This window comes from Populus alba, chromosome 19, assembly GCF_005239225.2.
Source record: "Populus alba chromosome 19, ASM523922v2, whole genome shotgun sequence".
Lineage (NCBI taxonomy): Eukaryota > Viridiplantae > Streptophyta > Magnoliopsida > Malpighiales > Salicaceae > Populus > Populus alba.
The window spans coordinates 15,577,763-15,592,536 of NC_133302.1; the positions used below are offsets into that span (position 1 = coordinate 15,577,763).

The 14,774-nt window shown below is 32.1% G+C and overlaps 1 protein-coding gene across 2 annotated transcripts; it reads right to left on the bottom strand.

Annotated features, from left to right (window-relative positions):
- Positions 1–10,270: 10,270 nt before the first annotated feature.
- LOC118034636 (protein NETWORKED 4A-like) lies at positions 10,271–13,733 on the bottom strand. 2 transcript variants are annotated; one of them, XM_035039969.2, is made up of 2 exons: positions 13,203–13,733; positions 10,271–12,069 (listed from the first exon to the last, which is right to left on the bottom strand). In XM_035039969.2, the coding sequence occupies exon 2, from the start codon at positions 12,065–12,067 to the stop codon at positions 10,421–10,423; it is 1,647 nt and encodes a 548-aa protein (XP_034895860.1). In that variant the 5' UTR covers positions 12,068–12,069; positions 13,203–13,733; the 3' UTR covers positions 10,271–10,420. The 2 variants fall into 2 exon arrangements, with proteins under 2 accessions (XP_034895860.1, XP_034895862.1); XM_035039971.2 differs by lacking the exon at positions 13,203–13,733 and adding an exon at positions 12,779–13,171.
- Between the last annotated feature and the right edge of the window lie 1,041 nt (positions 13,734–14,774).

Genomic DNA, 14,774 nt, shown 5'->3' on the forward strand with positions numbered 1-14,774 from the left:
CACCTAAAACTAAGGGACCAAAATGTATATTTTTTATCCCATTGTAAATACAAAGTCCAATCCATAATACTTCTATCTCTTTCTATCTCTATAATAACTAGGAGAGGGTGTACAATAAAACAACCATCTTTTTTTAGTTTATCTCATAATTATAATTAATTGTATTATAATATTCATTCACACCTTTCACACAGTACATCAAATTCTAATTTATATACTATCACGGAACAAATATCTTATTTTTCTATTACCAATAGCAACAAAAAGCAAATAACTAACAAAAAATATATATTTCCTTATCTATGCTCCATGTTTGAATTAGTGTGCCTAGTTATTATATCTATTGGTATATGAAGGAGGGGTCTCCATAATTTTTCCTTTGGAGGTTGCATGTAACCTCAAAAAACTATACAGCACAACTTAATATTAAAAATAAATAAATTTAATTTCTTTTAACAACTTAACCCATTGAATAATGCTACTTTTCCCAAAAAAAAAAAAAAAAAAAACTGTACTAGTTTTCTAAAAAACTTGTTCTTGTACCTGTAATTAATTTCAAAATACACTCCACATGCAAATACTTTTGTTGATTGTTTGGCGCATGCCCACGAGGAATATGGGATTTATTTTTTATTTTTACCTTAATCATTCAGTCAAGATTAGGAAATAATAAGCTAGAAAAGCCTACCAATGGGTCTAAATTCAACAGTGGTGTGTCATGTGTGGTCTCATCAGAGGACTAGAGTAGGCTAGGGTTTGAGCAACGTGTACCTTAAAGCTAAAAGAAAGCCTAGCAGCAGTGGTTAAAAATTTAAAATAGCTGCTGAAATCTAAATTCTCATCGGAAGGCGAGCCATCGAATAATGTCAAAACAATTTGTTTTTTTTTTTTTTTCTTCATTCTGTTCAGATCGGTGATTGATTATATTATTTTCATGCTGCATGTTAGATCTGTTATATCAGTTTTTTTTTAATGTAAAAAATTTAAATTATATAATATTTAACTTGATGTCATCTGGTTAATTTAATAAATTTAAAGATAACATTAACAATGATAAAAATATAATATAATTTAAAAAAATTAAATAATATTTTTTTAAAATATTAAAATAATAATATATTTGATGAATTTGGATTAATATTTTAAATTTGTTACTTAGGTTGGAAAACTATGATATACCTATAGAAAAAAAAATATTTTTTTATTAAGCTCAATTCTTAATAACTTATAATATTGAATGATGGATTTGAAAATAAAATCCAACTTAAAAAATAAATCGAGTCGGGTTAACCTACCAAACATAAATCATAAGACTGAGATAATTTCATATAAAAATAAATAAAATAAAATTATCTCAATATTAAAGGGTGAAATTAAAAAAATAAAAACACAAAAAAACATGTAAGTTAACTTGACTCAACTGACCAAAGCCTAACCCAAGTCATAAAACCAGAATAACCTCATAAAATACAAACCAAAATAAATTTTAAAAAATTCAACTAAAAAGTAGATAAAAAAAAAAACTTAATTTAAGGGGTCTAACCCATAACTTGGGCTATAAAACCATGATAACACCATATAAAATAAATTATAAAACCCAATTTAATCCAGAATGCTTAGATCAAAAACAAAATCAAATACAATGTTAATGTCCTACTGATACATATAATTAGAAAAACCAATTTATTCCATTCAAAATTAGGAACAAATATTGTAGGTAAGCTGTCGTTTTCTCAACCGGGTCGGGTTATTTCCTTTTTTAATTTGTCATCTGCTATTTAATAATAGAAATTGTCAACCACCACCACCCATTAATTATATATATCATCTGGATGCCACTAATGATAATGACAATGGCAAATATATTGGATAAAAGCAACAGATTCTGAAATGGTCAGGACTCACGGCATTATTAATGGCAATAATTCGGTCTTGTAGGCTCTCTGCATGGTTTTTGCCCATATAAACTTTTCTTACTGTGCTATGAATAAGACATCTATATTTTATCTAATGAAGAAAATTAAAGATATATTTTCGAGAGATTCTGTCCGGGCCGGTGATGTTTCCTCCGACTAAGAAAAAACAAAACGAAGAGAGGACAGAGGAGATTAATTAACTAATAAATGCGTTTGACAAACAGGGAAGAGGGATTACATGAAAAAAACGCAAAAAAGAAAGCTGGAGCTTGCTTAGGAGGAGGGATCACATGAAAAAACTGGAAACAAATAGACTTTGAAATCGCAGGAGGGAAAATTCTTTGTTTATTCTATTGTTAGAGAACCCTGAGCAACACTCAAGCAATAGTAGTGGGTAGGCTCACGTTCTTTTTATATACAATTGGCTGTAAATTAACCATCATTCCATAAGAAAGCGTAGGGCAGAATTCTTTCCATTTATTTGAAAATCTTGTTTCTAATAAATTAGGACTTAAAGTTGTCTCTATACAGTATTCAAAGGATGATTTGCTTGATCTTGATCCAATATTTTTGTACTGTATAGTTGTTATTTTCTCATTTTGGCTAGAATTTATTGTTGTTGAAACACCTATATCACCTAAATACATTTCTCACTAATATAGCCAATATTTGTGACTCTTTTGCCTTATTACTCTATGAATCTTATTACTCTATTGCTTCACACAATAGCTGGCATGATTGGAGTGTGTTATGTTAACACCCTCCTGCAAACTATGTCTAGGATGGAGGTAGAGTTTGGTTTGAAAAAAAAAAAAAAAGCATGTTTTTTAACATTGGTTTAGCGAGAAGGTCAACAACTTGATTATTAGTGGAAACATGTTTGGTGACAAGCTGTCCATTAACAACTTGTTCTTGCACAAAATAGCAATCCAATTCAATATATTTACTACGAGCACGAAAAACTAGATTAATTGTCATATGAAAAGCATTAAGATAATCATGGTAGAGTATTAGTGGTGATTGTACTGGAATGTGAAGGTTTTTGAGGATGAAAGTCATCAATATCACCTCAGATACAGTATTAGTCATAAAGCGGTACTCAGCTTAAGTGTTGGAGCAAGAAATTGTATGTTGCTTTTTTGTACAATAAGAAATAAGATTGTTTCCTAGGAAAACATGAAATCTAATAGTGGAGTGTCTAGTTGTGGGACATCTTTTCAAATCTGCATTTAAAAAATCAAGAAGATCCAATGCAGTATGGGAAGAGAAATGCAGATCTTTATTGATAGTGCAATTAACGTAACATATAATATGATACACCATTTTTAAATGTGTAGTATTTGAAGTGTGCATGAATTGCGACAGAAAATTAACATTGTCATAAAGGTCTAGGTGTGTAATTGTAAAATATTATAAGGAACCAACAAGTTCAAAAATATATCTCTAGAGGTGTGTCATGTGATGAGGTTTTTATCTTTGCTTCAAGAGATGTATCCATAGGATTACAATCTACCATGTTGGCATGTTTAAGTTTGGTAAAAGCATGGTAGGACTATGACAGGTGAAGACCACTTGTTGTTTATGAGATATCAACGCCAAAGAAATGATGAATCAATCCCAAATCCTTCATTACAAATTCACATCTTATAAATTTAATAAAAATTATAACAAGTGTTATAATAAAATTTATAGAAAGGATATCATCAACATAAATAAAAAGAATGAGTGAATCATGATCAGAGTGAAAAATGAGCAAATATTGATTAATTAGACTACAAAACAAAAATTATATTTAAGAAAAATAGTACTAAATGGATCAAAACCAAGCACAATGTTCTTATTTAAGTCCATATAAAGCTTGTTGAAGTTTACATATATGCTTTGGATGATGTATCTCAGCCATTCCATGTGGTTGTTTTATAAATACATATATACCATTCATGATGACACCATACATAAATGCATATTTAATGTCAAGTTGATGAATAGACTTTTGTTGAACAAGTACAATTGTGATGATCATCTACATGGTTCCTGGTTTTACAGCAGGAGAAAGGTTTTATGGTTAATCAATACAATTAATTTCGTGATAACATAAATTTATGTTGATGATTTTGTTAAATCTAGTAGTGCATACTTAAATTGATTGATCAGATAAAAAATATATATATACAAGGTTGTATATATCATAAATATCATTTAAAATTAAATATTTTTTATTTTAAAAATAAATTTCATATATATAAAATATAAAAAAAAATTAGATAGCTCTGCATATATAAGAAATATCATCTAAAAATAAATATTTTTTTTATTTAAAAAAATAGTGTTTATATATATATATAAAACATAAAAAACATATGGATGAATAAAAATAATATCTAAAAAACTAAATACATAAAAAAATAATTTAATAAAAACCTTTATTAAAAAAAAAGCTAAATAAACAAAATAAAAAAATTAACTAATCTGACGTATTTTACTGTTTTTTTTTTTTTTTTTTGGTTAATGATCGGAGGGTGTTGTGTGATGAGGATGTACCGGAAGATTATCGGATCAAACAAAATAACTAAAGATGAGATGAGATGAATTTTAAAAATAAAGAAGGACAGAACAGTACAGTCCAGCAAGGCAAAATGGAGCAGGGGCATTTATGCTATTATCTCTTTTTGGTCGGGCACGTGTAATAAATTTAATAATGGATCGAAAAGAAGATAAACTACCACAGTTGTTTTGTCCAATCACTCCAATCTCAAGTCTTATCTTCGCACGATGGGTAAAGTGATATTTTACCGATCACCTGACTCTTATCTTCACGTGATGGGCAAAGTGAAATTTTTTATTTTTTACCACTCACAAAATAATAGTAAGCTAGAAAAGGGCTATATTAGCTACTATATTAGGTTATTAGCATACTGTCTAAAATGATTTGGTGAATTAATATATTAAAAAAAAAAACAAATGAGCAAAGATGTGTAGTTTAAAATGTGACAAATAATTAATATTGTATTTAAAAACAGTAACAAATATAAGTTGCTATTAAAAAACAAGATATTTATTAAATATTGTGATTCTACACCGCAATATTGGTTAAATTTTGCGATTCAGGATTGCGATATCAGTTAAATTCCAGTATCATCCATCTCTTGAAAATTCAACAACAAAATAATATTGCATCTAAATCTAACAAGAAGGGTTCTTATGACATTTATCATTGAATAACATAACAAACCTAATTTCAATGGTTATTTAGTTTATTAATCTTATATTAAAATTTAGTTAATGCTTTTATAAAGTAAGAAATTTTCCCAATTTTCAAAAAATTTCAGCATAGTTTTTTTCTATTTAAGAGCTCTATCTAAAATTTTATCTAATTTAAAAATACCTGCAAATAACCATAATAATTAAATGCAATAAATTCTCATATTTTATAATCACAAGTAGCTTCAAACTTACCACTCGAAACACAAATCTCAAATATTTTTACCTATCACATTTATGAATTGTAGTTCCATTGTATGATATTATTGTTAACATCAAGAATAATAATCCCACCCTAATAAATATAACATAAAGATGTTATGAGATATTTTGTTCGAAAAGAAACAAATTTGATTATGGTCAATTGAATATAGTTTTAACCAAATTGCATTAACTCAACCCTAATTTTTAAAATTCATAGCAAATTCAAAAACAATTCTCAAAATTTAACGCAATGCATAATTCATCAAAATTAAACATAATTCATGATATCAAATCTAATTAATATTTTCATGATAAATTGCATGAAATCAAACACAAATCCATAATAAATTCAAACAATTCAAAGAAAATATAAAATGCCAGATTGAAAAAGTATCATAGAAAGGATACTAATATTTTTATGGAATTTAGAAAAGAATATCAGACTTAATTGGCTTTCAAAATGGAGATGTTGGATTTTAAAGTATCGAGGTAAACATACTAGAATTCATATGGTATTCAAAAATAGGAATATGATTGATTGATTTCCAAAATAGAAGTGTCGAATTAATGAGTATCTATTCGTGGAAATTATAAATTATTAATAGTGAGGGAAACACCAAGCTTGTAGAATTTTAATTAGAAAATTATGTTTGATAAATTCCTGGTCAATTTGTTATGTTAAGAAACAAAATTTTTAAAAAAGAATTTTTAACGATTCGACAATGAGATATGATCATCAAACTAAAAATGGATCATTGAATAGATTGTCAATTAATTGGGATAGAATTGCAAGTTTGATTATTTCTTATAAAATATAAAGATCATTGATAATATTAATAATAATAATAATAATAAATCATGATGTTGATTATTGTATGCTTGGTAAATTTTCAGGTTCATCATTGTCAATGATTCAAGAATCAGGTTAACATCCTAATTGAGAACAAGTGGTTATCATTTGAAGATAAGAATGGTAAATATAACATAGTTTAACTATTGGGAAAACGAGAGTCTTGAACCTTGCAAATCCAATCATATTACCTTTTTTTGTACATATTTAAAACTTTATTGTTTTTGTATGTTTTGGGGTTGAATTTTATCTTTTTAATGAAGTATGAATTTATAAAACAAAACAAAACAAATGTTACATAGATAAACCTCATAAGACCGATTTGTGTACATAAGTAATAGGAAATAAGGGAAAGAGGCTTAGATATCTAACTTGGACTCTTCAACTAGATATTCCTCATTATAAGCAACAACAACTTTAATAGGAAACACATCCGTAAAATCAAGCATCGAAACTAGATTGAAGTCAGCATTGAAGTCCATTTGCGTTTATCTTGATTGATTGAAGAAATGTAGGTTAGTAATGACAAGAAAGATCTTATTTCCAACCATCTTCAAGAGAGAATATCATATTGGATTGGCTGCCAAAACAAGGAATGTCGGATTTGAAAGTATCTTGAAGAGATATTGGTATTTTTATGGTATTCAAGAAAGAATACCGAATTGGATTGGCTTTGAAAATGGGGAATGCCAGATTGAAAAAAGTATGATAGAGAGGATACTGATATTTTTATGGTATTTAGAAAAGAATATCAAACTAAATTGGCTTTCAAAATGGAGAATGTTGGATTTAAGAGTATCGAGGTGAAGATACTAGAATTCATGTGGCATTCAAAAATAAAAATATGATTGATTGATTTCCAAAAATAGAAGTTCTGAGTTAATAAGTAGACGAGGTCCAAATTTATCGTTCTTAACTATTTGCGTTTGAAATAATGAAAGTTTATCTTTGTTATCTCTTTCACATTAAAAAACAAATAAGTCTCCTTTAAACCTAAAAAAGATTTTCTTCGTGAAAACCCTAAATAAAATCGCACCCCACACTGAGGGAAAATAAAAGATCAAATGTTAATAAAATGTTTTTGATAAATCCAAAAATACAAAAGAGCCCAAGAAAATAAAAAATTGGAAGGGCATGCCCAAGTCAAAAAACAAAGTTCAAAACCCAATAAGATTGCCCCACCACATCAATAATAATAATAATAATAATAATAATAAAAACCAAGAAAATAAAACAAATAAGTAATAAAAGATAAAGCAAGTCAAACAACTAGTGGTGATTCTAAATCTATAGAACCCGAAATATTATTTTAGCCTATAAATCACTTACATATCTGTAAAAATCATTTTTTATCAAGTAAGCAAGTAACCTAAACTAATAAATGGAGCTCTCAAAATACAATTTTTTTCATAAAAATTATGACATTATAAACAAACTAGTCATTATTATTTATGATAATAAAACACCTTGGTGGAGTCCAAGCAATCTCAATCAAGAAGTCAAGGGCCAAATCCAATTAGTTATTTTCCATGTTATTGCTCAATTTTCATGGGAGGCTGCCATTAATTAGTTAGCCACGAACAACAAGAACATTGTATAATTGTAGTTTCGTTTATTAGTACTCGCTAGAGGCAAGAACAATACCCTCCATCAAGAAATCTTTCTACGTCTCCCACTACAAAGGATATAAATAATAATTTAACTATATTGAAAAACAATGCATTTTTATCTTCTTACAGCAGCAACCATCGATGTGCACCCAATAAAAAAAATTGACTTTAGGGTTATCATTACAGAGATCTAGATGTCAATATTGGATGGAAAATACCTCATCAAGATTCCAAGCAACTGAGCTGGTGACTCGGTGTTTCCATGTCAACGGGCAACAGGGGAAATGGGAAGAAAAGCCAAAGGTTGACTGGGTAACCACAAGGCCAGTGCATGCCAGGTGGCACCTTACTGTCCAGGAAATAGATAGACCTTTACCGTATAATAATAATAAAGAGAAACCAACGCCATATGGTGGTGGAGGCCCATCTGGACGACTGGATGTGGTTAATTAGAACCACCTTTTACGCCCGAGGTGGTGGTGGTGGGTGAGTGTAGATGCGACCATGCCGTTGAAATGTGGCTTCACTTAAAATTTTCTGCTAGCCGAAAGGAAAGGTTCACTTCTCAACGTAATGTCAACTCGCAACTGGTGGCTCGGCATCTGGCAGCTAGCAGGTGGCAGGTGGCAGGTGGCAGCACCACTACGATTATAGTAATAGTTTTCAGTGTGCAGAGGAGACTCCAGTATGAAGAAAAGAAACGGAGTTCATGGTTTACAGGGCAGCACCAGTAAGTTTTTGCCATTTCTTGCGAGTGGCAATTAATGATCTGGTACTGCACTAAAAGAAAAGAATGCTGAGTTGATTCTTGGATACTCTAAAACGATGGTCACTTCAGGGCATTTCTTAAACAAAAAGCAGACGATTGCGTTTATTATAAACTAGATTAGAAAAAAAAATATTATTTAAGCTTGTTTGTATTATTAATCTACTGAATGTTAACCTAATAAAAGAAACCGCTAAATAGTTTTTTAAAAAAAATTAGGGGGGAAATTGAAAAATATTTATAAAAAGCAAGTAAACTTGGGCAAATATTCAAACCTGGTTAAATTTTAAAGATTACAACCCTTGAAACCCTAGATTAGAATCCAATCAAGAAGTTTATTATAAGTCAATATAAAAATATCAATTTTAAAAACTTGTCAAAGAAAAAAAAATAATTAATAAAAATAATAAGGAATAGATTTGATAACGGAAAAACAAAGTAGGGTAAAATCGTAAAATAAAATCATTCATGACTTAAAAACAAATTGACAATAAAAAAATGGATTAAATTTGATAAGAAAAAAAGTAAAAGAGGGTGAAATCGTAAAAACAAAATCAATTTAAAAACTAATTTCAAAAACAAAAAATCAAAAGAATAAAAATTAAATTCTATAAATTATTCAAAATAAAGAAAACAAACCTTGTAATAAAAGGAAAATGGACTAAATCTAACAAACCAAAAATTTAAAGTTTTGTTCTTCAAGTTCAAGTTTTAATGGGTTGGCATGAAAATCTAAGTGGATAGAGAAAAGAAGAGGGAAAGAAATGGCCACCAACATCAAACTGCTATGAATCTTTAGAACATTCATTGCCTCATCAAGTTGGGGCTGTTAGGGCCCTTTAAAAAGTCATCCTAGAAAGCAGTGTTTGGTCATTAAACAGTCCTCTATGCACCTCTATGCACCACTTGAACAATGCATTGGTCATCGCTTGCATATGCTCAACACGCGCCAACTTGATTTTTTTAATTATATTTAATAAATATAATTTACATCAATGTCCCTGTGTATTTTTTGAAATTTACAACAAAAACAATATAAAATGACAAAAAAGCTCATAGGTGAGTTTTGTTGGTTGTCTTTAAAGACATGAAAGTAATTATATTATTCTAAAAAGATAAAAATACAAAAATATCCCTAAATAGTAGGTATTAAATTATTTTATTCTAGATATAAATTAATAATTTTATTGTATAAAATAAAATGAAATTACCAATCTAACCCTGCATAATTTAAAAAATAATTGTATCATGGTGAAAAATATCATCTTGCCCTAATATCTTGTTCAAAGATTTTATTTTATTTTATTGGATTAAGAATAATGTCATAATTACGCTATTCCAATGAATTAAAAATGAGCCGTAAAATCTTTCACCTGTACTTATTTTTTTTAGTGCATGCATAAAGATTAATGTAAAATCAGTTTCCCTTGCTTCACAGTTTGCACCATTGCAGACCTTTAATGGTCATGATCCTGATTATGATCACGAACATTTGGTGGTAGCGAAAGCTTTCTGTATCTGATTCAATTTTTTTCAGAACAAAAACTAAGCAGAAACTTGCTCATGTCCTGCCACAGTTCCAATGGTGTCCAGAACCGAATCCGCATTATCGAATTCAATGTTGTCTAAGCATTCCCCATAACCATCAAAATAAGATCAATCATGAGCCAAAATATCAAAAATATGATGTCCAGAGCTTTCAAGCGAGAGTTCAAAAACAGGTAATAAAGTTTACATGAACAAGTGCAAGACCACAAGGGGGTAATGCATAGCATAGTTGAGCAATGAAAACAGTACTGGACCAGTAATAGGATTATGATGCCATGACTGAATGCCGTTTGTGCCCAAGAAATGCTTCGCGAAGTTCTTTATAACCACTCCTATAATGCTCCAGAGAGAAGCATAGTTGTCGAATTGCCGCCCTTTTCCCCTCAGCCACAGCTGAAAGCTCAACTCTCTGCCCGTCCACCTCCTTCTCCAGCTCCACCACTTTCAATCTTAACTCGTCAACTAGCTTCCGTGAACTTTGAGACCCAGCAATCAATTTTTCATGTTCAGTATGCAACTGTTGCAGATGCCCCTCCATTTGCCTTATTTGATTGTCTCGGGAATTCACATCTGCAATGAGTGTGTTTACTTTAGCACTCATCCCGTCCTTCTCAGCCATGAGCATATCGTATTTAGACTTGAGGCTGTCAATGTTTTTGTTCAGAACTTCCATATGCCCACCTCTGTCAACTAGTTCCACCTTCAACTGACTGATCTCCCCTTGCAAAGCAATCTCCTCGGCATCGTGCAAATTTTTCATTTGCATTTTCTCAGCCTCACATTGCCTCAGTTTATCCTCCATGAATTGTCCTTGTAGATCCCATTCTCTCAGTTTTACCTCCAACATGTTCTGTTTCGCGGACAGGTCAAGTATCTCAGATTGCAGGTGTGCCTTCTCCACAGAGAGATTTTCCTGTGCATCTTTTAATGTCTTGATTTCATGATCATGATCAGATAGATCACTTTTGTAGCATGTGATCCTCTCCTGCAAGTCTAGAACGCGCCTGCTCTCTGTATTGAGTTTGGCATTCAGCATTGTTATTTCTTCTTCAGCCACCTTAAGCTGACCTTGCAATTCATCTGAACCTTCAGCTACTTTCTTTTGCAGCTCCAATACCCTTTTTCTTTCCACTTGAAGATCATCCTCCCTCATCTGGATGTCTTTAAGTGCCAATTCAAGCTGAGCTTGCAAAGTCCCTGAAAGATCTCTAAAAAACACACTCTTCTCAAGCTCGATTTTCAACCTGGTAACGTCATCTTCTGATAGCTGGAGTTTTACCTTTGTAAGCCTCAGCTCTTCTTCATAGCCGCTTATTCTACTCAGTAGTTCTTCATAATTTCTATTTTCCTCCCCGTTCAGCATGCTATCTCTATTCTCTTCTTCATGCATCCGGAGCTTCTCTTCCATACTTGAGAGCTCAGTCCCCATAACAATAATCTTCTTGTGCAATTCACTACGATCCGTGTTCACTGGGAGGCTATAGTAGGCATTCCCAGAAGAATTGAAAGATTCTGATTCAGAATCTGATGATAATGATGATGAAAATGAGAATGATTCAGATCCTTCCTTTAATGAAAGATCAGAGCTAGCACCATGGGAGCTGACAGAAGGGGCTCGATTACTAGCCTTGTGAAAGCCCAGCTTCTGATCGGGAGTGAGCAAAGAAGGGTCATGGCCATGGCCTGATTCAGAATTGTCAGCACCCTGCACATCGAACTCTGATGGTATGCTATTGGATAATTCAGCTGTCACGTACTCATAGCACTCAGCCAATGATTGTTGCATGCTGTTGAATTCCTTAATTTTTGAAATCAAATCTGGCCTGGTCTGCCTACACATTTCAGCCTTCTTTGCAAGAGATACACCATCTTCTTCAATCAGTTTCAGCATTTGTTTGACACTCCGCTCCATCTCTGTCATCAACATCTTTACCATTAAAATCCCAATAAATAAAACAAAACCTTGTCCAATTTCATCCAAGCAAACGAGTATTGGAAGTCAACTAGTGTGTGAATCAAGAGCATAGTGGATGATCAAGGAACATAATTGGCTCATAAGCAATTGAAACAGGTTAGTGCACTTCAATATAAGGCTCCATTGTGATTTATGTAATGCAGTTGCACTCACAGAAATGCCGAATCTCTTACAAGTTCTAAAAAAAGGTTGATAAGATAGATGGTTCTGAATCGGCCACTTAAATTGTTAGCACGAGAGAGCTTAAAAAACAGTCCCGATTGGGAAGAAAAAAGACGTTGAGAATCAAAATTGAAAACAACAAAGATATAATCAGACCAATAAAAATAATTGTACTTCAAATTAATTAAAAGAATAATAATTCAAACTCCAGAGTAAATTAGGTTTATGTTATTTTTCAGAGTTGGAAACAAGAAGAAAAACCAAACATGCAGTGGAAGATCAATTGAACTACAACAAGAAGTTCCAAGTTGTTTTTCATTTTTACTAAATGGGCAAACAATTAGGTCTTCCATTTCTCTCTACCATTTCTTTCCACTCCAACCAATGCTTTATCACTTTCAAAGCTCATCCTAGACTGGCTGGACATAACACTAACCAGGTCAAAAGCGGGCTGATCTGTAATCTTGCTAACAAGAAACAGAGTACCTGAACTACAATTTGCGAAACACACCCTTCACCTACTGGTACTGATCTCTCTAAAACAAATGAAATAGGCCCTTCAGGTGTTTCTTGGCCATCAAACTCAAACAGTGTTGTCAAAAAAACTACTCTTAAGACAGCAAGAAAACATGCGGCAAAGCCTTGCCACTAAGTTCAGTCCAGAAGTTGTTATAGCGTTGTCGGTTTTAACCTTTTCTAAAAAATAAAAAAACAAATCCCTGTTTTAAAATTCAGATAAAACAGAAATCGGAAACCGTAAATGATCTCGAAATCATGCTTTGAATAACATCAATAAATCAGGTAAGTTCATCCATGAATTCAAGGTATCGATGCAAGCATCTCTTACAGAGAACATATGTATATAAAAAAAAAAAGATGCACGTTAAAAGGGACATAGCAGTTCACTGACCTCGGTGGGAAGAATTCAAGATCTTGGACTGACTGACTGACTGCAAGAAAAGAAAAAGAAAAAAGCAAAAGAAAGATGATAAGAATGGAGCGATGGATGTGGCCTTGATTTTAACAAATCCCTTTGACTAACTGAAAAGGGTTTTTCTGGGCCTCTATTTTCTTTGCCTTTAGAGGGAGAGATAGAGAGAGAAGGGATTAGGAAATGGAGACAAAGAGAAAAGTGTAAGAGAAGCAATAATACATAAATCCCTCAACCCATCTACCCCTGCCAGTTTTCATGGGGTGGAGTCCCCCAGGTTGCCGCCCTTTCATTTCAAAATTTTCAAATCCCACCAAATTCCCATTCAATGCATGCCAGTGGACACCGAATTTCCTGGATGAAGAAGCATGGTGGGCCTGAATAAAGACAAATCACAGGCTAATGAAACTGTTCTTGCTCGTCTTTCCCAGCTGGACGTTTCCCATTTACTTTATTTTTCCTTTTGTAATGAACTACATTTGATTTGATTTGAGGGAGTATTGATTTCATGTTAATCCATTCTTTCCACTCATGTAATAAATGAATGAATTCAGTCTATTGGGTTTTTCCTGTTGTGAATTTTATTTTTTTCAATTATTCAAGCCAAAACTGGGATTGCTTTTGTAGTGACCCCTTGCCACTTTAGGCCTTCGTTCCAATGTAATCTAATAATATAGGTGACAACACTCCTACGTGGGTTCAAGGTTATATGAATAGCCTAGAATCCAAGGTAAAGGATCATCTTCAAGAGGGAAAAAAAAAAAAACTCCATCTTCTTCATCTTTCTCAAACCTAAATACTCCACAACTAAACATACACATGCTCAACCTCACAAGGCTCACATATTCTACATAAAATGACTTAGAAATCAGATGGTGCAAATCTTTTAGAAGGACTTGCTTTGTAGGAGTTCCAATTATTCAAGCCTGGCCTCCTACGCCTTTCAATTCACAATCGCCTTAGAAAGATCATAATTTTTTGGGGTTTTTCAAAAACCTCATTAATGGTTTCGTTTATGAGAAATTAACTTTAAGAAAAAAAACTAGTTTCATTCTCGTATTTCCACTTTTTTTTTGTTTCTTTCCATGGTTGACAACCAATAAATTCCTAGGCTTGGAAGAGTCACAACCCTTCTAACTACCAATTCTCCACCAATGTACCAAGATCTCTAAAATGTAACTCAGCTAATAAAGATGCTTGTTGTGGCCACACAAGAGTAGCACACATGAGTAGTTAAAGGCCTTACATCTCCACAGTAGATATGGTGCCTTTGTTAGCACCACCACATCCACTACAAGATTTCACAGTTTTACCGACGGCAATATTCCGTTGGTGTGTGACAGAACGTTCGTCGGTAAATTATTTACCGACTATATTACCGACGGAATACTCCCGTCGGAATACCTTTTGTCGGTGATTCCACATTCCGTCGCTATATCCGTCGGTAATAAAAAAAACACATTTACCGACGGCCTGTGCGCGCCAAAAAAAAAAAGTTTCCCGCTTGGAATATACCGACGGAATACATTCCGTCGGTGTTATGTAAATACC

Bases quoted from the DNA above. Each gene is read 5' to 3' on its own strand.
- LOC118034636 (XM_035039969.2), bottom strand. From the start codon at position 12,067: ATGGAGCGGAGTGTCAAACAAATGCTGAAACTGATTGAAGAAGATGGT.